This window comes from Drosophila melanogaster, chromosome X (genome assembly GCF_000001215.4).
Source record: "Drosophila melanogaster chromosome X".
In the NCBI taxonomy this organism is placed as follows: Eukaryota; Metazoa; Arthropoda; class Insecta; order Diptera; family Drosophilidae; genus Drosophila; species Drosophila melanogaster.
This window is the reverse complement of record NC_004354.4, coordinates 18,226,305-18,248,129: the sequence shown is the minus strand read 5'-3', so window position 1 is coordinate 18,248,129 and position 21,825 is coordinate 18,226,305. Positions and strand designations below refer to the sequence as shown.

The following is a 21,825-nucleotide window of genomic DNA, read 5'->3' as shown; positions in this document are numbered from 1 at the left end:
TGATAATCAACGGCAATTACAGCGAAATTCGCGATTGGCCGATGGTCCTTCATGGGGATTGGGGATGGGTCGGTAATGGGCGGCAATGAGGTTGGGGACCGGCGATTTGGGTGGCGGCGGGTCACACGGCCAACGTCACAGAACATGACACCTACGTCAGTCGAGCGCCAAATGCCAATGGCTAAATTTAGCGCCAGGTGCTAAGCTGAACTGAGCCGATTGGGTTAATTGGATGTGCCAGGTATCCCTCGCTACATGGTGCAAATAGCATGGGTGTTAGCCCAGTTAAGACATCCTAATTACACCTGAGACTAGTACAACCAGTGCCCTGAGTGGTTTAATTGATAGGTCAGAGGGAGTCGTTTGTAAGATAACAAGCGACTAATGAGGATATATACTATGCACTTAGGTGCTATTCCCTTTTATACATACATATGTACGTATGTTGTTGCACAGATTTATTTTCGTATCTTTAGAATGCTTCTACATCAATGGGCCAGTCGGAATGCTTATCAACTCAGATAAGCTTCTTAGCCATTACTATAAGTAGTTCGTATAATGCATTTATAAACACCCAAGGAAACTTGATATACAAAGCTCTTGACTGATTAAATTCTTGAGCCATAGTCTGTATATGATATCTGTGTGGTATGGTAGAGCATAGTATGGTGGCATCCTAAGCACCAGATCCGCTCCAATTGCTACCCGACCGAATAACTGCCGGTGAGTCAGCCCATTCATGTGTCCAGCGAATGCCAAGTGCCGCCCCAGTCGATGTGAGTGGTCTCCTCGTATATCCATGGAGCGATATACACATATTGTATCGAGGTGGCGGTGGCGGGGGCGTAGCCAGTCCGATTATTCATTCATAGAACGGCATTAGTCAACACCCAACGAAGACAATTGGCTGCGAGGTGAATTCCCTGGCCGACGACGCCTCAAAGTTCAGCCTCTGACGACGCGCGGCGATAAGAGTTCAGTGGAAAAGTTGGCTCAATTACTGTTAACCGGCGTTGAATCAAAACTTTTAGTGCCACCCGTCGAATGTCTAGCAAAGAGACGACAGTGGGCCAAATCGATGTGATAACGGCTGAAATGCCTGCGGAGACCAGCCCTGTCAATCCAGCCCCATACTTGCCCACGGTAAAGTTTTCCACGCTTTTCCTTATCACGATCGTTCTTTCACACACACACACACACACACAGACAAGAAAAAAGCGCGTCATCCACGGACTCAAGACCCCTCGAAGATTTTTTTTAATATTTTTTTTACAAGCGTGCCACCGATTTAACTCGAGGGATGGCACGGGGTGTTCGTCGATGAGTGAGGGTGCGTAGATCGAAACTTTTGGGGATCATGATATCACAATGTGTGTGGTGGTTCTATCTCTGATACCTTTGATACTACCTCCTGCGATCGTAAATCAGTGTGATCTCGCCGAGATATTGCAAGTGGCCAAGAAATTGGACTATAAAGCTATCGCCGTACCGTGGGAGAATCCATTCCCAGTTCGATGGCCAGCTAACGGCAATGTGCGTCAGTTGCCTTTGCTTTGGTCAGATGATCTAATTACCTGTCAGATTTTGGGGCAATGGAAAGTTTTGCCGCAAAATACGTGACACAAAGTGGGATCGCAATGGCCCAGTGAGTGCTGAAAAGACTGGAATCACAGTTTGTTTACTTCGGAGCGCTTGAATGATGGCGAACTAATCTTTATTTAGAGTATCACTCAAGGGATTGACTAGATACAAAATCAAAAGAGCGGGAAAAAGTAGGCTAAGAAAAAACGAGTAATAGCCAATCGAATTTCTGGAGATTCATCAACTGGATGGCTCAAACTTCGATTGAGAATTCATTGAGGATTCCATGGTGGCCAAGCGACCGTTATTACCACCTCCATTTCGTCTTTCCAGCAGCAAAGAGCTCGCGAAAGAGTGGCGTCATTCGAAAGAGGACACACACAGACACGTGGGGATGATCGACCCAGAGATCTCTCTCCATTGACGTGTCCCAAAATTTCCCATGGCCTCTCGGTCGCTGGCGAAAAAATCCCCCGTCGTTGAAAAACATGATTTTTGAACCCGGTCCGCAATCAATGCAATTAATTTCGAATTGAGGGCCCCCCTCAAAAAACTAGCTGTGCCACGCCCCTCCCCGCCCGATCGGGCGGGCGGGGTTGTGTTTGTTTTTTTTTTTTGGTTGGCACAGGGGGAGTTGTACGGCATTGTGACGCAAACAAAAACCTCAATGGCCAACAGACAAAGTGATGGTGTACATAATGAGACACATGAACACGGCACAATTACGCACACCAACGAAGGCCAAAAGAAAAATCCCCCTGGAGAAGAGTTGTGTGTGGGAGCCACTGGCGGTGTAGCTGAAGGTGGTGGAGTTCAGGTGGGGTGGCTGACGCCCAACTACATACGTAATTGATGAAATATAAATATGATTGTGCGGCAGGGTGGCGGTGGAGAAGAGGTAAGTGGTGGGCTGTGGAGGTGCTGGCTGCTTGGGCAATCATCAAATCAAATAATCCAATAATAATTATAAGCGTGGCGCGCACTTCTGACTCCGATTTCGATTCCCCTACGTTACGATGGCGATTCTTTCGCACGACGGCACTTCGTTGACTTCATTGACGTCCACGTTCCGCGACGCCCGATGGAAACGTCGGCGTTGACTGCGCTGCCACTCTGCCGCTCCGCCGCTCTGCCACTGCCATACCGCTCTTGCGGGGGAGGGGGGGGAGGAGATAGCAAGATAGCCGTAGAAGGCACAGGCAGGCAGGCAGATAGCAGGAGCACCCCAATGAAGCGGTAACGCCGACTGCAACGCCGACAGAGGCAGCGACTGCTGCTGCTGCTGCTGCTGGGACTGCCTCACAGGCGGCAATCGCCGGCGATTTTCGTATAAATATAAAATTATGCGACGGCCCGAGACCATGAATCAGTTTCGCTTAGACACACGCCAATGCTAATTGTCCCGCGTTGTGAGCACAGCCCAACAATCGGAGTAAAGATACCGAAACACCCGCGACACACAATTACCAATCCGCACTAGAACGAACACAAATAGAATAATATTATAATATTATAATAGCCCATCTGACTGAACTGATCAGATCTGATCTCCGATCACTTCACTCCAGTTATCACTGGCATTGCCACCACACACACACACGCAGTATTATGGATGTTGCCAAAATAGAACGTGATCCGGTCCCAAAAATGCGACTTCACAGTGAGTATGGATCGGTTTGGGTGCAAAGTCCCTGCGAAATTAGATCACCGCTTTCCCAGTTAGAAGATAACTTTCCCCGTTCATTTCGCAATTGTTTATAAAAAGATGATTTGCTAGCTGACTGGCTGGCTAGCTGGCTAACTGGCCCATTACGGAATACCTTCGATCGGTTCCCATGATTAATGCTGTGTGCTCAACTTGGCCAGCTTGCCAGTTTGCCTATTTGGCAGTGTGCTAGTGTACTAGTGCCTTTTGCTTTCTGGGCTTTCTGGGGTGAATCCCCTTTGCCGGATGGCGAGTGATCGAACTGTTAATAATCGGCTTCGACGCTAATGCCAATGCTAGTGAATGGCAAGGTGGAATGTGCGAAGGCGCGATGGTGTTACCTCCAAAAGGGGCTCAATTAAAGACAGGTTAATTATAAACCAAATTTATAAAAATAACAGCTTAATTTTGATACAACAATATGTATCATATGTAGATAGTTGTAAATGGTAGCAGTGAAATCCCACCATTCAGTTGGCATTTGCCAATCGATTCGTCAACTTGAAGCCCTTCCTCTTCCCGACTATCTAGATACCTCGCATGACCAAGTTCCATCCTCGAATGATAAGAACACTAGCAACTTTCGTTGGCCAAGATCGTAGAGCATTAATCATCGCATTGCGTTCAAGCAGAACTTTCCAATATCCCGATAACCGACCAATTAGTGTTTATGGCCTTGGCCAGCTGATCAACTTGGCCAACCGCAGCAACAGCAACAGCAACAGCAACAACAACAACTAGTACTATAGCAGCACGTGCCTTATCGCAGTCGCAGAACCGCCGACAGCTCAGTCGGCGTCGTTATCAAGTCGCTGACCTACGACAACAGAGACGCCGAACGGCTGGCTGGATTGTTATTGGTCGGTGCGGAGCGAGCGGTCTGCTGAGCGGCAAAACGAATTATTCAAAGGTCGAGCGCGCTGCTATGGGCGGTGGGCGGTGGGTGGGTACGCTGGCTACGTCACCGTTGGCCGCAGACTCCGACGCCGACGCGCAGAGCGTCTGGGTAGCGTCTGGTCTGGCCTGGTATGGTCGCGTCGGGTCGGATCGGGTCGGAAGTCGTGAATCGAAATCGAAATCCGAAATCCGAAAAAAAAACCCAAATACCTATGAGTAATCTTTCTGGTGAAATTCAGCCAAAAGGCGGCCGAGAGAGCGAGAGACGGCCGTCCAGTGCGACTGACTTTGAGAGCATGACAAATGCTCGAAAACCATATCAGAAAATTGCTCAAGGCCTCGAACGGGTCGGGCTGCTGTAATTGCACTCACTCACTCACTCACTCGCTCGTTCGCTCACTCGGGCGCTCTCGCTCGCACTCGCAGACGCGATCGATTGGGATTGGGAGATCGGCACGGAGAATGAGTCGAGCCGAGTCGAGTGGAAGTGGGAATGCGTGAGCGACGCCAGGCGGCTGGAGGCTTACAAATTTTCGAGCGCCGCTGCAGCCGCAGTCACTTAGCCATCAGCCGTCGAGCGGGAGAGACCGTGGAGCGATCAGCATCAGCAGCAGCAGCAGCAGCAGCAAGCGATTGTGATAGTTGGCCAGCCAGCTAGTCAGTCAGTTAGCCAGTTAGCCAAGTTAGCCAAGTTAGCCCAGTTAGTGTAGTGTTAGTGATAGGCGCAATGCCAGCCTTTACCTTAAACGGTACGCCCGCATTTCCACCAAACCACACACCCCACCGCCCACCACCCATTGCAAACTGATACGATGGCCAATCCACTAACGCATCCACCATCTCTACCACTTGCAGCCAGCCAACAGAGCCAAAGCAGCCGCAGCAGCAGGAGTGCACACAGCAGCTGGAGCTGCCACAGCCGGCAGGTGCTGCTAGTGATCATGATCCTGAGCGTCGTGATGCCATTCACCAAGGCGCGACACTTGCGCGACCAGGTGGCACTGGACTACGCCTACGACGAGGACAACTCCGGCCGATCTTCCTCGTCGTCATCGTCATCCTCATCATCGGGTGGCGACATCCTGCCCGCCTTCGATGTCAATCCGTATCGCGGTCTGGCCGATAGCTTCGGCGAGGGCAGCTACGACAGTGATATGAGTCTCAGCGAGAGTAGCTACGAGGAGATCGCCCAGGCGGCCATCCGGGCTGCCAGGCGGGAGATGCGCCGTCAGAGGACGCGACACGCGCGCAGCCACAACCTGCGACTCTTCTCCGGCAAATCAGAGATCCCGGAGTGGGAGAACCCGTGCGGAGGCACCTACACGCCCGACGAGAGCCTCAGCGATAGCAGCGCCAGCCAAGGACGAGTTATCAAGCGCAAGGTGAGCAGGGGATCCAAAATGTTATACATATAAATTTAAATGGGAGAGATGGTGACCTACCTCAATCTTGGCTATCACTTAGATTTGCTTCAGCACTTAAGGGCAATGGAGGAAAGCAACCTACACCAAGCTTTTCTTACATTGTTTGATAACAGTTTATATTTACATAGTCGCAACGCAGCTTCATAGATACTAAGATACATAGATACTTTTGTGCGTTGTGTGTCCTGTTAGCATCTTTAGCAGGACAGCTACTTAGGCAGTTAGTTGAACCCGAAACGTTCGAGAAATTCTGTCACACAGCCAATATGCATTACTCATCGATTTCCCCCGCTCTCCACTTGCAGCACCTCGAAAACTTGCGGAACATCACGATGAGCGAATACCAAGATATAACCCACCGCGCCACCCTGGAGTACGGCAATCTGCAGCACTGGCAGCGCGAGTACAAGTTCCTGCCGAACATGACGAGGCCCACAAGTGCGGTAAGTTGATACCGATGCAGACCGCGCCAAAGAGATCCATCCAAACCGAGGCGGTGAGACAGAGTGAAGCGGACCTGCTCCGCCCTGGGCGGCGCAGACCAGTTTCCCAGTCGGCCCGCCTCATTTGCATGCCCTTCCCAGCTGCGCAGCATCCACATGCAACAGTCACTGACGAGCACTCTTCTACTCAATTTACAGGTGAAGCTAAAGACTTGGTACCGCCACATGCAGACCTTCGTGGGCAGCTTCTCATATCTGGGACGGGCGCAGTACAAGTTCCGCAAGGATCAGCAGAAGAGCCTCAACGAGGCGGTCACCAAGGAGCTGCACGACCTGCTGGTCAGCGCGCGCTATATGCTCTGCGAGATCGAGTTGACCATAAACGCCTCCTATCCGAACAGCAATGGTGCGAAGCTGAGCCGCGTTAGCCGGCAGGCGATGGAGGAGCGTCTCAACTTTCACACGCCAGCCAACGGATCCATGGAGGCGGACCAGCGCGACCTGAAGGTCAGCAAGGAGCTGTACTTCCAGTATCTGAACAACGTGTGGAAGACCCTGCACCGTGTCCTGCGGCGACCGCGACGCAATAGTGCCGAGCGGCGACACCTGGCGGCGATTCACGGAACTGGTGCGAGCGGGCTGCGGGCGGGCAGCTCGGAAATGCTCGACGTGGGCTCCTCGAACGGATCCGGTGGCAGTTCCGGCTCCGATGGCGGATCCAATGAGTCTTGAGCCCTCGGCACCCAGCTCTGAGCCAGTTGAGCCGGCCAGCCGGGTCAACATCACGCCCTTCCAGTATTATAGCGAGTACTTACAGCTGCACATTCCAAAGCTTAGCAGCTTTCCAGCTCTGCAGCTTCCAAGCCAAATAGAGGACCACCCGACCAATCGAGCGGGCGAGAACGAAGAATTTTTGTCGAATGCCATTTAGACACGTACTTTTAGTATTTATTTATTTATTGAATATTGAGTATTGAATATTGAGTATTGAGTATTAGAGCGCCTTCCATTCCAGTTGCCAAACCAAGCCAATCTAATCCACTACATTTAAACCCATTTCCCATTTGCACTTCCATGCGGCCCAGTGCCAACTCGACTATTTATTTGCCATTTAGAATATGGACTCTTTTTTTTCTCTATGTGTAGTAACTTATTTATTTATTTATGTATATCAATATTGTATTTATACCTATTTATTTGTGCAACGGCGAGATAAACTCGCCAGCAAAAGCCCAACAAAAAACCCAGCCACAAACAAAAAAATGCTTAAATCTACTGTGATTTATTTTAAGTACTTTTTTTGAATAGTTCTTAGTGATTGTGAAAAAAAAAACACGAAGCGATTGTGAAAGAAAACGAAGCGTAGTATTGTACAGACATTCTTGTGCTTAGTTGTAAGTTTGTGCAAAATAAACTTAGACAAGACAAAAAACAAAATGGTTCAGATTCTTTTGGAACAGTATATAACTATTCTATAATTTATAGCGATTTATTACTTCCCTAATAGACAGATTTTTTAAATACAAACGGAACAAGTCTATGCCTGTTCTTTTTTTGCTGAGGTATTTATCTACACATTTATGAGTTAATGAGCCCCCCACTAAATAGCTTTTGATTACTCACTAACAAAGAGCTTTAACTTCGGCATGGCGAAATTGATATACCCTTGCAGACCAATTATATATGTACATATATATATGCTGTTCACTATAATATCAATTACGTGGACTTTAGCAAATTTAAGCATACTTAGATTCTGTTATTCAGATAGCTTAAAGACAAATTTGCAGAGAAAAGTAAGAGGATATGTTTTTGCTGAACTTTCTGATAAAATAATCTACTAAATAAACAGTGCACATTGTCAATGTAATTGAATAAAAACAATTTTCTGTGATTGATTGACAACTGAATGAATAGTACGCACATACAAACATGCAACTTAAGGTTAAATACACTCTGGCAGGTTGCTCAGAGGTTACAATAATCAGTCAGTTGAGGCTTGTGTCCACCATCGACGATAGCGAACTGATAGCCCAGCCGATCGGTTCGATGGGAGCTCTCGACACTTCCGATCGGAAGCTGCTTATCGGGCAATTATGGGGCATATATACGCCTTATGGCCCTATAAGCCCGCCACTTCGGACACTCGTCCGCTGCTAACCCAGATAAACGCTTCTGGAGTGTTGCCCCTTGAAGCGGCCAAGAGGCGTGGAGGATCGCGTCACGGTTTCCGTTTGCACTTCACGGAGGAATCGGTGCGTCCGCTGCCCGCATTCCTTATCGAGGACGCGCATCTTATCGGGTTATTCATGCCAGCGGCATGCGATCGATGCAGTCCGTGATCGTTTAATTAACCTATTGAGCGGCTTGGCCAATCTGGCAATTGGCTATTGGCTAGTAATAGTCGGACTGTCTGGGTGGAAGGCTGTAGGCTTTGCCGCACTGCAGTCGCATTCCGGTGGATATTCATTGTCGCAATGGCTAGCATTTGTAGCGCATTACTCATACGACGCGTGGCCACTTGACTGCATAGCGCCACCTAGCGGCTTGTGTGGAGAAGCTCAGCTCAACAGCCCTGCGAGCTTTTGTCAGCCAGCACTTGCCGCCCTAAAGTATGCAATAGCCTCTCAGCCACCCGCAAAAGTATGCTATAAAATTGGTATACCATCAGAGTGTCCTGTATGAAATTCTATTAACAATTTAATTGGCTTTTTAAACTAGGTCGAAAATCTGGCTCGAAATGTTAACACCATTCGGCGTTCATTCATTTATTCAAGCCATTCATTTCATTTCAATTACAGTCATTGCGGCTTACGTACGTTTTTTTAACGCTATTTTTATAAAGGCATACGGCTTTGTAAGTGAATTAACATGCACTCCCATGGGTTAATTAAAACTTTTAGTGGCATTCCAACTGAAAGAATGGCCAGCGCAAACTAAATAATACTGCATTGTTCACGTTTTTTAACAATACATGATGAATGCATCGCCATCGGGCGGATATTGACAATGGAGTGGTATGAAAAATTTTCATGAAATTGAATTGAATTGAAAATTGAATTGGCCACTGTGTATTATTTTGTCTTCCTTAATTATCACAACACTATACCTCGTTAAAATGTGTATTGTTTGCTTATTGGTTGCAGCGGAATACACAATGGTCTAATAATTAAATGCAGCTCTTAATAATTAAGCTAATTATGTTTACAATTTGTACCATTCCAAATCAAGCCAACTTAAATATATCTTTTGATAAAAAAAATGAAATAATGATTTATTGGAATGAATATACAAAAATAAGCGCCCTCTGTTGCTCAACTTGTCAAGGTTGAAAATTATGAATAAATTTACATCAAAGCTTTTGGCAAAATAAAAAAATGGTTATATTTTATTCAGGCTGCAAGGGAAACCTGCACATAGGTTAACTTTTCACCAGTAATTTCTACATACTTATTGCTAGCGCCACCTAGATGAAATTTCCCACTATTACTGAAAATACAGGCTCTTTATAGCAGAAGCCTTTCAACTCGCGTTCAATCAGGGTTGAGTGGCTCTGGCTGAACGGTTTTACACGGAATTCCCCAAGCTTTGATTGGCCGAATTCGAGTTGTCTATGTGCGAGGAGCGTGCTATTTTGGCGCCACAGGAGTTAGGGAACCATTGCCTCTGCTTTCGCCTTTTAAGCCCGGCTTAAGATTCTCTTGGGGATGGGGGATCGAAGGTGGCAGCCAAATCAACCGTATAATGCGATGACAACGAATTTTCATTGCCCGCATTCGAGCGCAAAGTGTTCGCAAATCGTCCATTAATAATTTGAATTAACTTTTGTTGCCTACCCAAACACTCGGCTATACACGGTATATTTATACATATAAAGGGAAACCCACACACAAACACAGACCCACACACGCACACCCATACACACTCAGGGGGAACGCATTAAATTCAATTAACAAGACATTGTAAATATTGTCACACCTTTCACAAAAGTCAACACGAGGCCAACACTCGAAACTTGTCGTTGTTGCCACTTTATTCTTTGTGCATGCTGTGTTGTCGCTGCTGTTTGCATATGGATAAAGGCGGCCAAAAAGGGGCGGGGCAGCGTCGGGCCGAGGGCGGGCTACACTCCACAAAAAATGGGTTACAAATAAACAACAGACCGGCGTGAATAATTGAAATGGTACCTGTGCCACAAATAAACTCCGAGATTGCAGAGTTCATCAAAGGCGAATGTAAAAGCTGACATCAACCACAAAAATTGTGAACATTGTGAATTCTTTAAGAATAGATAAAAAATATGAGTCAAAATTAAACTCAAATGATGATGAGGGTTCAATTGATGACACGTTAATTTGATGACATTTCGATCATGATTTGCCAAATAATAACATCTGATACAGCTGTGATAATGCAGAAACCTTCGAGGGATTATTTCTAAATCACATGCCCCACTTCCATATAGCCACTTTCTCCCACTGCAGATAGCGCGGTAAGCAGCTAGGTAATGGATCAATTCCCGTCTGACAACTTGCCAATTTTTGATTCCAGCCCCTTTGCATTCGCTCAGGTGCTAAGGTTAGAGGTCACGCGGCTGTAGGATACACGTACGTACGTGAGCTGTGCCCAGACTTTTCCCGGGTTGCCAGTATATGTGTGTGTGTGAGTAATTGTGTCTATTTGATATGTTTGGCTTGTCTGCCGCCCATTTCGATGATTGTCGCGACCAGGCGGGGCTGAGGTGGAGCATCCTTCGCGGGGCGTGTGGACGGGTTGCACGGAGGGTGGGCATGTGGATTAGCGGTGCGTTGGATGCATTCTGGAGGCGACAGGGCTCCAGAATCGGGGATGCTTGACCTACATAGCAGGAGGGGCGCAGAACAGACGCAGACACCCAACGCCACCCTTCATCCTCCGCCCTTCCACCATTCCACCCTTCCAGACCCTAACTCACCCAAGTCGCACAACCTCCGCCCATGTAATTACGGAGCGCTTGGCGACCGACTGGGGGCCACTGGCGCCATTAACCCTAACGAGGCGGCGTCATTTTAATGAATATCGGGTTAATGAATATTTTATAGAAAAATGTGCAATGTTCGCAAGGCCGCAGATACTCACTCGTACCTGCACCGGTCACTCCGGAGCGAGCAGCTCTGGTTTCCAACATGATATTTTTGTCCTATTTTTCTATTTTCTCCCTTGTTTTTTATCCATTTTTTTGTGTTTTTGTTTTATTCGACAGCTTTACTTTGTGGCCCCTTTGTCCCCGGCACTCGATAAAAATTGCAGCGCATAGCAAAAGGGTCACGTACTTTAATTTTGCTTACTCCGTGAATGAGTGCAATTGAAATGAATAGAAATGTGCAGCCGCTCGGTCGTCGAAATGGGAAAGCCGTCGCCTCCTGGACACCACTGTATGCCCCTTCATCCGCATCGTATCCCCCTCAATCCCCATCGTATCCCCATTGTATCACCCGCATGACCCGGCTACGTGTGAACTTTGGACAAATTGAGCGTGGGCGACGGACTGACGATGCCTGAAATATTTACCGAGTGGCAGCGAAAGGGTTTCCGGCGCATTTGCATGCTGGCAGCCCAATATTAGTACCGCCACCCATCGATTTGCAACCTGGCCAGCAGCTAGCCAGCGCATGGCCCATTAAAAAAACGGCAAGCAAAAAAAAAACGGGGCGACATTTGAATTAGATGGGGCAATTAAGCTGGCAAGCGACGGGACTGATATATATGTATATATGTACATATATTTATATAGATTTTAACAGCTCTAATGGAAACGTGACACATTTTCGTTGCACTTTTTATCCAGCCCCAAAGCAGCTCGACTTTCAATTTTGTGCATTTCTTTTCGTGTTTTCAGCTTGCTGGGCAGCCTGATGGAATAATTAAAATGGAATTATCGCAAGAAAATCCAGTAAGATAGCTGCCGCAATTTAATGCCGCTCAATTTCAGTGCTGGGCTGGGGCTATAAATACCTTAAATTTAATATTAATTAGGAACGCATTAACCCCTCGGCTTTAACAATAATCCCATGCCGAGTTATTGAAATGGCGATTTTCTTCTCCGATTTTCGGACTAAATATGATGGAGCCTGGCATATAAATTGGACATAATCGGTTTATTAGCCGGGATCGAGCAGCAGGAGCACCCCTTTGACTTGGCCTTTTGGGTGGCGGTGCCTTGGCTACGCTGCGCTCCGAGTGGATTGCTCTGGCCGGGACAATCGCCGGGCTTAGGGCAATTAGGCATCAATTTTCATTGGCGTTTCGGCCGCACTGTTTTGGGCAATTAGCCGAGTGCACAATGAAGTCGTCCTACCAGTCAATAATAACTAAGGACGAGGCATGCAGGACACAGCAGGGTGGCACTGGGAGCCTTAGGCACCTAATTCAGGTGGTTTTAAGTCCATCCATTGATTTGCTGCCAGGGATTTTGGCCAACGGGGAATCCAAGTTTAGGCCCTATTGTCTGTGCTTAGATGGGAAAAGTCGTAGAAAAGAGCTGGCCAACATTTCCCAAAGCGGCCCAAAAACTCCGAGTAGCAGCTAGCAGGTGAGCCACAAAGCAACGCAAATAAATTATTCAGCTCGGCCACTTTCTGGCCAGGAATGGCATCCAGATGTGTGGCCACAGAAACAGGACTCGAAGGCAGCTGCTGCCAGGATAGCAAAAGGGTGGGCACTGGGCACCAATGCCTCACGTGAATGCGTTTTCAGTTGACTACTACGACGCACATAAAGCCAAAAAAAAAAAAAAAATACGTTGAGCGAAATTGGGTCAACTTGGATTGGCGTTTGATGAATACGTTACGAGCCGAGGGAAAAGGAAAGTTGGCGGGGAGTTGCTCGCTTCTCTTGTCTGTCGACCGAGGCGACAGGAAGTTTTACTATTTTTGGCCCCTTTTATTCCTGCCTGGGTGTGGGTGTGTTGGTAATGTTGTGTGTGTGTGTGTGTGTGTGTGTGGCCCCAATAGCCGGGTTTTAGAAACCGGAACGAAACACAAAGTACCCTATCAATTCTTGCCAAAGGGGTTTACTCTGCAACTAAGAATGCGTTTATATACAGCTCGTACTTAAAAATGAAAGTGTTTCGATGCGAAAATTTAGTTAGCTAATCATGAAAAGTTGCTTAAATTATGGCATGCAAATTAAAATTACAAAAGCAAAGCGTTTTTTTATTATCGATAAAATGACCAAAATCTTGAGAATTTTATAGCCCAATTGAACGAATTGCATTTATCTCGAATTGACAGACGCATAAACCAGTAAATGAAAGATGGCGATGCAGTTTTGTTCATCAAGACTTAATTGAAGGATTCCTTTGAAATGGGATTAACTCCCATGCTGCAATTCCATTGTTCTGTACTAATTCAATCTGTGCATTGTACCACTGCATTTGCTTTGTTATGCAACCGAAAATTGGATCTAGCTGTTGCCATGCTCGGCTTGAGGATTTTCCCAAAACTTAAGCTCTCCATTCAATTCCTGATCCTGCCAAAAAGAAATTAAGCATACCCCTTATGGCCAGGGTATTAAGGTCCGAGAAATAAATAGAGAGAGAGCCAGCGTAAAGTCTGGAAGTTAGTCAACTCGGCTGAAGTCCTGTCACGCACGTGAGCCTTGAAAGCCACGACCTAAGATCCAAGGAGGTGGACGCGAAGGTGGAGGTCGTGGTCGTGGATGCGGAGGTGGAGGTGTAGGGCCAGACATGGCTGCTGGCCGCCAACAGACTGGCTCCACCTGGCAAGGACTCAATATCTCTTGCCGTCACCCAGAAACCAGCTGCGAAACTGATTTATCAGGCAGGACGAGTTCGCAGGCGCGCTCGCCAGCTGCATTCTGATTAGGACAGCAAGGTTAATTGGATGCGATGGGAGTTCGATTGAAGGCCAACATGCCTTCCTTCTCCCTCTATGCCCATCGCCATTCCCATTCCCATTTCCTCCATAGCTGCTGTACTTTACGTGTAGTGTCCTATTACCGAATTTCCCCTTCGGGCCAAACAAATTGCTGTCAACGACAAAAGAAGCCCATAAAAGTAACGCAAATAAACAATTTCACTTAAATATAAAACACGGAAGTAACCGCAGGGGTCGCCGCCGGTGGAGGAAAAACAGAACAGTACACAACGGAACAGAGGTCGATGTCGCTTAGACGCTTGATCGATTTGGATTCGGAGGGCCATGTAGAATCCCACCACCTCCTACTCTAGAATCCCAATCCCAAACCGAATGTCGAGACGTGGGCAATTAGTTGGCAAGCAAATTGCCCGCAACGCCGAAAGTACCGCAATGTGGTTTCTCGATTGCGAGGCATTGAAATGTGGATGGGGCTGGGAATGGGGAAAACCCCACTCAAATTAAGTGACAATGGCAAGCAAATACATAATGAATTATTCCATAAGCTGCTAAACTGGGTCAACTGCTCCTTAGTCACCGTTCTGGGCTCTGCTTCCCGATGGCTGCTCCCGATTCGGGGGTGGCTCCAGTGATCCCATGCTCCAGTGCTCCATGGAGTACTCAGCGGACTGCCCGCGGGCAATTGTATTTGATATTTATCGCCCTGCAGTTATGGCGGTACGAGTACGCAGCGAAATAAAGCAGAACAGCCAGCGGCAAAAGGGAATGTTAAGGATTTGTGGCGGAAATAAAAATATGAAGCGGCAGGGCTAAATGTGTCAACCGAATGGCAGAACAATGGGACTACCAGACGCTCTTTGGGAAAGTGCACATATGTATATGGCGGGGAGATGAGAAAATCATATCTTACCAAAATCCCCAAGGAAGTCTTCAGGTGGCAGTGCTTCAATAGCTTTAAAAGAGATCTTGGACCATTATACAGCTCAATAAGCGAAAATGTATGTACGAAAACTAAAGACACGGATATTTGATATATCTGATAGAAGCCCCCCAGCCAGTTGCACTTATAAATCGCTTTCGCCCAAATCGACTGATTAATAGCCCAGATCTCGTGCACTGATGTCTCCCACAATAGATGTTAATACCTAAAGCGTCGCCATTAGGTGGCTCCACTCCACTCCATTCCGATCTCCGGTTTCGTGCCAGCCTCCATAGCCATCTCCATTCCCATTCCCATGCCCACTCGGAACTTGGGGTGTCATAATTAGCCATTGTTCAGCTTGACATCAGTGCGAAAGCGCGCTGGCAGCGTTTTGCTCTGGTTTAGGTTACAGTTTTAGCTCTGGTTTCGCTCTCGGCATCGGTTTCACTGCCCATCCCAATCCTGGCCAGCGCCAACACCCTCCTCCCACCCCTTCGATTGCCAACTGGGGGCTGTCACGGGCTCGACAACAGCTGTTCCCGGCACCCGGAGCGTATGAGTGATAGGCGAGTGCAGGCGAGAGAACGGGGCGCCTGAATAAATCATCCCCATCCCCATACCCATTCTCATTCCCATCTTCATTCGCAAAACGACCCGCGGCTGCTGTACCGCTCTACGCCGCCCAGGCCCAATCCACTCCCATCGCAGTCTATCGCATCCCATCGCATCCCATCCCATCCCATCCCATCCCATCCAATCCAATCGAATCCAATCCAGTTCAGTCCCGCTCTGAGGCTGAGCATATGCACTTCTGGTGTATCTTCCCAGGACCTTAGGCCAATCCCCGGCTAATGGGTTCTATCATCGCAGTGCATTAGCTAATGCCGGGTACTGGTTAAATCGCATAATTGATGGTGGCTGAGTGACAGGCGGCGCGAATTACGCAAATGGAACTGGTCATTCGACATTGTCCAATGGACGGTGGACATCGGCAAATTTACAGCGGAATCGAAGCTCTGATAAATGGAACGCTGTTGCAAGTTGTGAGTTCGACAAAATAAAAGGAAAAACGTAATCCCCGAATGAGAAAGTAATGCAAAATGGCAAATGTTTCACAATCAGCTAAAAGTACTTAATCCAATTACTTCGGGCAACGTGGAACTTGAAAAGTTCGATTTGAATAGTGAAATAATTAGGGTGCGTTATGAAAAACATGATTTACTTTAATTAGGGTCCTTTGAGCCGCTTTACGCGCTGCGAATCTCTTCACACCCGTTAAACCTCCAACCACCCCTTTTTTTCTTCTATTGGCCCCATATACATTGCTAGGCACCCAATTTGCTATTCGCAGCTCCGCTGAATGGCTTCCGCGTCAGCAGTCCTCTGCCTCGTCCATTCATCCCTCCACCGGGTCGATGTCAATGAACTTGGTAAACAATTTTTAATCACATGCCTCGACACCAACGCCCGACTTGACGCCGATGCCAAATTAAATTGAATAAATCTCGGCACGCCCACGCGCCGCCAGCTCAACGGTAATGAAGTTGTGCCTGCTGTTCCACGAGTCAGCTGCTGCTGTCGATTTTGGAGGCCCAGGCACTTGGCTCTGCCAGTTTCCACTGTTTTCGCCACTCGGGTTTTCCCGCCATTTTTGTTTTCCTTCTCCCTTGGCAGCGAGGCAAACAAAGGGCTGCGTGAATTGTGCCACGGTGCCGAAGGACGAGCCACGAGTTCAAAGGGCGTCCTGCGTCAACACGCAATTGTTGACGAGTTGCCAAAAGATTTGCCTCGGATTTGTGCTGGGCCTTTGGGTGGGCAGCACAGGAGAGAAGAGCCGCGTGCTAGGCACCAAATTGGACTCCACCTGCGTGCATGTCCAGCGCGATCTGAACTCAAGGTTACCTGCGGCGCTTTTGGTCTGTGGTCTAACGGTTTCGGGCTCTGGGGCCCGTGGTCTGGGGTCTGGGGTCTGGCCTGCGACCTATGGGCTTCAAACTATGAGTTGGATGTGCTGGAGGCTCTGAACTGCGAGCTGTGGTCTCAAGCTTTCGGCCTCGGGAATCCGGGGCTTGGGCTCCGGGCTGCGGGCTATTGAATCAAGGTTTGGACTCCAGGCTCTAGAGTCTAGGCTGTGGGCCTTCCCCACGTCCCAGCAGCTGCGGGCTCTGGACTCTCGGCGGGGTCAATGGACGAGCGATTGGCCTCCGCCACGTTGCGTTGCGTGTTACGTGTTGTTTTTAATTGGCAAAACAAACGTAATTAAAGCATTTAGCAGCCAGATTGAATAATGAGTAATCGCCAACGAAGCCCCGACAGCTACAACACGGCGAAAGCCAGCGAAACGGCAATTAGTGGTCACTGTGAGTCCTGCGAGGAGCGATAACCAGTAGCAGAACACCCACCCACTGCCAGTTAAGACCACCGCCCAACTGGAAAACGGACTAACGGGCTAACTGGCTTGCTGGCTAAATGAGTAACTGACTGGCTGACAGCGCTGGGACGTTCTCGTCCAACCCTGCGTATGAGTGATATAATTGTAATTGGAAGAAACCATGGTGGCGTTACACTACCCTGTGTCCCTTAAAGTCTAAAAATTTAATTTAAATTATAAAAAAAAAGTACCTTTTCCAACATGCTTAATTGTCATGATGTATGCTAATGGTAATGCATTTAATTGGAGCATAGAATGCCAAATGACAGCTGTCGGAATTTTCTGTCACTGCACTTACAGCTTAGCCATCATCTTCAGCTGGCAAAAAAAAATTTGATTATTATGGCTGCCAAGATTGCAGATGCAATCCGCTTTTTAGTAGCACAAAGTGCAAGTTATTTGGAGAACTATTGCCTTGGGCTAGTGGAATGAGATTTGGGGTAACTCGTACCATAATTAGTTGCCAATTTTCATGGCCTTGAAGTTATTGGCTCCAACACTTTGGCAGCCCCCAACCCCTTTTTTCGAATATAAGCGTAGATGATGGTGTACTTAAGCGACCGAAATGTCGCCTTGATTTGAGGAAAATGGCTGGGAAATCCATTTACATTTTGGCAGCTCAACACGCTCGATTAACAATTCCAACAAAGCACAAATCCTGATCAGGAATGCACTGCCAAGGCTGCTCCTTTCGGGGCATTTGGAAAACTTTTGAATGCATTTCAATTATTTTGCATGTTCATCAGATATGCAAACTGGGATTCCAGCCCGGAACGGGGGCGATGCTCCCCACCGACGCGGGGAGCATCTCAAAAATGCCAGTCACCAGGCAAAAGTGCATTAAACAACTCAAGTTACGAAACATGACGATGGGGATGACGACGACGATGACTACGATGACTACGCCGAGGACGTTGACAATGCCAGCCCCGAACTCAGCTGAACTGAAGTGAACCTCGCAAAGGATATGCGATGGGCGACGGATGGATGGGTCGGATGAGTACGAGCAGTAGCAGTGGCAGTGAGAGTGGGTGGGTTGGATTGCCACGGCATGACTGCCACCACACCACATCGCACACTATTGATTTAATCATTCAAACCAGAAGAAAAGGCCTCACTGACCTGAAATCGAACACCCTGTAGCTGCAAGTTATGGCATTATTAGCTAATCGAGTATCACGTATAAGGAACATATGGTTACTGGCCTTAAAAACATACTGCTATTGAATGTCGGTTTTGATAATTGCATATCAACTACAAACTATTCGAATATTATTATCTATTCTTGGAATTGGGCTTGTTATCTCATAACTCACCGATGAAGGATGCCTTACAGAGGATATTGATATTGATGGAGGCGGTGCGGGGTTAAGATGGAGGTGGGCCAATCTAAAGTCCACTCCCGGAACCCAAAACCAAGAGCACACTGCCCAGAAACCTTAGCAGGCCAGGACTCAGCACTCAGGACCCAGCAATGCCGAATGTGGAACATGCTGCGTCAAGGCATTTTTGTGGCCAAAGTCGCAAAGTCTGAGCCGAGCGAGCAGTGAACGTTGCAAAAACGGGTGACTGAGCGTAACTCAAGCGACAATGGCTCGGGGCTGGGGAGGATTGGCCGGAGCTCCAGGACCAGCAGCACCAGCAAACACCACTAGGACAACGGGGCGGAGGGGCAGGACAACAATAAGCAGCAAAGGACAAGCAAAAACAATAACTAACAAGAGCAATAACAACAGCCATCGGAAAAATGGGAATGTGGGGCGAAAGCGACACGGGTGGCGGTGGATATGGCACGGCGCACAGAAATTCTTTTGAAAACTCTTTCACGGCAATTTCGCCAATCTTTTCCCTCTTCTCTATATATATATTTTTTTTTTTTGCTTTTTTTTTTGTTCTCTTTTTTTCATTCTCTTTTGCCGCCCCTTATTACATGTCTCGAGCTCCACGGCAGGAGCATCCAATTAAGGGGCGTCCCAAGGATTCAGGAGCTAGTTTCCCAAGTGAGCAAACTGAAAAACTAGAAAAATAACATAATACGCTTAATATAATACTTTAATCAGGGTATCGTTGATTTTAAAGCAACGAGACTTGCGAACTCTTTAAGATCAAGTTGAAAATGTAACCTACTTATCGAAAAGGATGCAGTGCATAATTTGTTACATTACAACAAGCAGCATTTCACCGCTCCTCCCAATTAACTTAAGATGTCATTTAGTTTTAGTTGTTAAAAACTCTTCATGAATATGGTCAGTTAGTTACTACAATGGGCCTTATTTTAAAAATCAAATAAGTCAAAAATACCATTCATTGTAACTTATGTTTTATACGTAATTTTGAATAAAATCATATAAAGACTTAAAATAGTAAAACGAAGTAAGCATAGCATTCCTGGAGTTAAGTATTTCAAAAAAAACCTTTTGCTTGACAACATTCGAACATTCGAACGGCCTGTGAACTGCTCTTGCAACAATGAATTTTTATGAACTCTTGCGCCCCATCACATATTTGTGTGGCGACCCTCGTGTCGCGAGCTTTGCCAATGACCTACTTACCAAAAAACGGCTGACTCGGCGCGGGGATGAAACTGGCGGAGGCGAATGGAAAGAAAGCGAATGGCAAAGGGAAGGCGGCGGAAAAGCGTGTCTGTCTGCTGAACCGAAGGAGGAGAACAGAGCACAATGCGATTGTTTGAACTGGATGGACGGGAACGTGGACCAGGACACATTGGAGGCATTTGGCCGATGCCAAAAGCTAAAAAGTCGCGACGCAAAGCAACAATAATTGGCGCAAGGTGGCCCAGTCAAGGAAAAACACGCAGCCACATGGATAGACAGACAAATAGAGAGACATACACTTAAGGCGGCTCACTGGGGCGAAAAGGATGTGGCAGGATGGCGGATGAAGGGGTCCTGAGTGACAGAGATGACAATCAACAAAAGGACCCTCACACACACACACACTCGTGCACATACAACACATGCACACACACACACACATGGAAAAAATGACAGGAAGCAGCGACGCTAGCGCTGACTGCAACCGAAATCAAAATCAAAATGAGAATCGCAAAATGCAAAATGTAAAACGCCGCAAATTGCTTGTAGGCAACACGGACAACAACAACAACAACGACATCGCTGGCGACGGATGGCAAAATGGAAATAGAAGATGAACGGAAAAGCTGAGCGGTACCACGATGAAAAGCGGTTACCCTAGACAAACCGAGCACTACTACTTGAACAAAGGGCACGAGACACAAAATCCACTTTATTTAATACATGTTTTAATACAGTTTCATAAAAATCATAACGATTATAAATAAATAAATAAATAAATATAAATAAATGAGGGATATCTTCAACTTTTGGTACAGTAAGTACTTACATTAAATATTTCCATACTTTGTTAAATAAATAAATAACTTTAAATTAGAAAACAATGTGTTTTTGAAAAAGATACCAACCCGAACTACTCTAAAATCGCTTTCAACCAAGTGAGTGAATTTTTGCTCTTCTTTTGTTGGCGGAAAGGATGGGGAAGGGGAAAAGGAAGGGGAAACTGCAGCGAGGTGGCGACCACATACACACACACACACACAGGCACACTCACACACACAGTGACAGTGGAGAAAACAGGGTGAAGGACAATGCGTGCATAACGCTTATTGAAATAGTTCTCAAGTGAGTTCGACGCTGGCGTCGACGTCGTCCTCATCGTCAACGTGGGCTTGCCAAATGGGCCGAAAAGGGTGGCCCAACGACGGACGGGAATGAGGCTGGGTTGGCCCTTAAGGAGGCGGCCACATTGGGGGTGGTCTGTGCTAACTAGGAGGCTGCCATTTAATGCCCAGAACCGAGAGGCGAGTGGCAAGAGGCGAGAGGCAAGAGGCAAGAGGCAAGAGGCGAGAACCAAAACCAAAACCAGAACCGGTTGAGACAGCTGATATTTGCAGGCTGTGCCCGCCTGCAACTGTCTGGGTATTACACGACTGTCTCCCGCACATTTCCACTACCAATACCAATACCAATACCAACACCAACACCAACACCAACACCAAGACCACTACCACTAGCAGTACCTCTATCACTGCCACTACTTCCACTTTCTACTTTCCACTTGCGCCAGCCGCCTTTCGCTATATATCTGTTATATATCTGGGAACTGGTATCTGGTATCTGGCTGCCATTGCCGTGATTGTCAATACGCAATCCGTAATCCGGCGAAGGCTTAGGAAACCGAAAGAAGATAAGCAGCAGCTTACCAGCAGGGCTGCTACTGCCGCCTTCAGCTGCCAACTTTTCTGGGTGGCGGCCAAAGTGGGTGGTTATGGTTCTGATTCTCGTTCTGATTCTAAATGTGATTCTGCAGCTGCGGCCAACGCCATCTCGTTGTGGTATTTATATTTGTTTTGATTTTATGCGCTGCTGGCTGAGGGCTGGCTGAGCAACCTGGCTCAGATTGTTTGCCTTCGCCCCCATTCCCTGGCTTACATCGCCAACAAAAAAAATCAAACAAAACAAAAAAAAATAAAATAATAACAGCATT

At 47.3% G+C, this 21,825-nt stretch overlaps 1 protein-coding gene and 2 long non-coding RNA genes across 3 annotated transcripts; all 3 read left to right on the top strand.

The window, feature by feature from the left end:
• The first annotated feature begins 2,949 nt into the window (after positions 1-2,949).
• Positions 2,950-3,238, top strand: lncRNA:CR45607 (long non-coding RNA:CR45607). The gene has a single exon (NR_123939.1). It is a non-coding gene; the product is annotated as a long non-coding RNA:CR45607 (long non-coding RNA).
• Positions 3,239-4,845: 1,607 nt separating this feature from the next.
• Positions 4,846-7,476, top strand: upd2 (unpaired 2). The gene is made up of 4 exons (NM_001370039.1): positions 4,846-4,932; positions 5,039-5,565; positions 5,913-6,050; positions 6,249-7,476. The coding sequence occupies exons 1-4, from the start codon at positions 4,911-4,913 to the stop codon at positions 6,780-6,782; spliced, it is 1,221 nt and encodes a 406-aa protein (NP_001356882.1). The 5' UTR covers positions 4,846-4,910; the 3' UTR covers positions 6,783-7,476.
• A 12,204-nt stretch (positions 7,477-19,680) lies between these two features.
• Positions 19,681-20,654, top strand: lncRNA:CR45622 (long non-coding RNA:CR45622). The gene has a single exon (NR_123938.1). It is a non-coding gene; the product is annotated as a long non-coding RNA:CR45622 (long non-coding RNA).
• Positions 20,655-21,825: the final 1,171 nt, after the last annotated feature.

What these genes read in the sequence shown, in the direction of transcription:
- upd2 (NM_001370039.1), top strand. Translation starts at nt 4,911, where the DNA reads ATGCCAGCCTTTACCTTAAACG. An exon ending in GCCAGCCTTTACCTTAAACG is followed by an intron (nt 4,933 to 5,038) that starts GTACGCCCGCAT and finishes TACCACTTGCAG; the next exon opens with CCAGCCAACAGAGCCAAAGC. An exon ending in TGACGAGGCCCACAAGTGCG is followed by an intron (nt 6,051 to 6,248) that starts GTAAGTTGATAC and finishes CTCAATTTACAG; the next exon opens with GTGAAGCTAAAGACTTGGTA.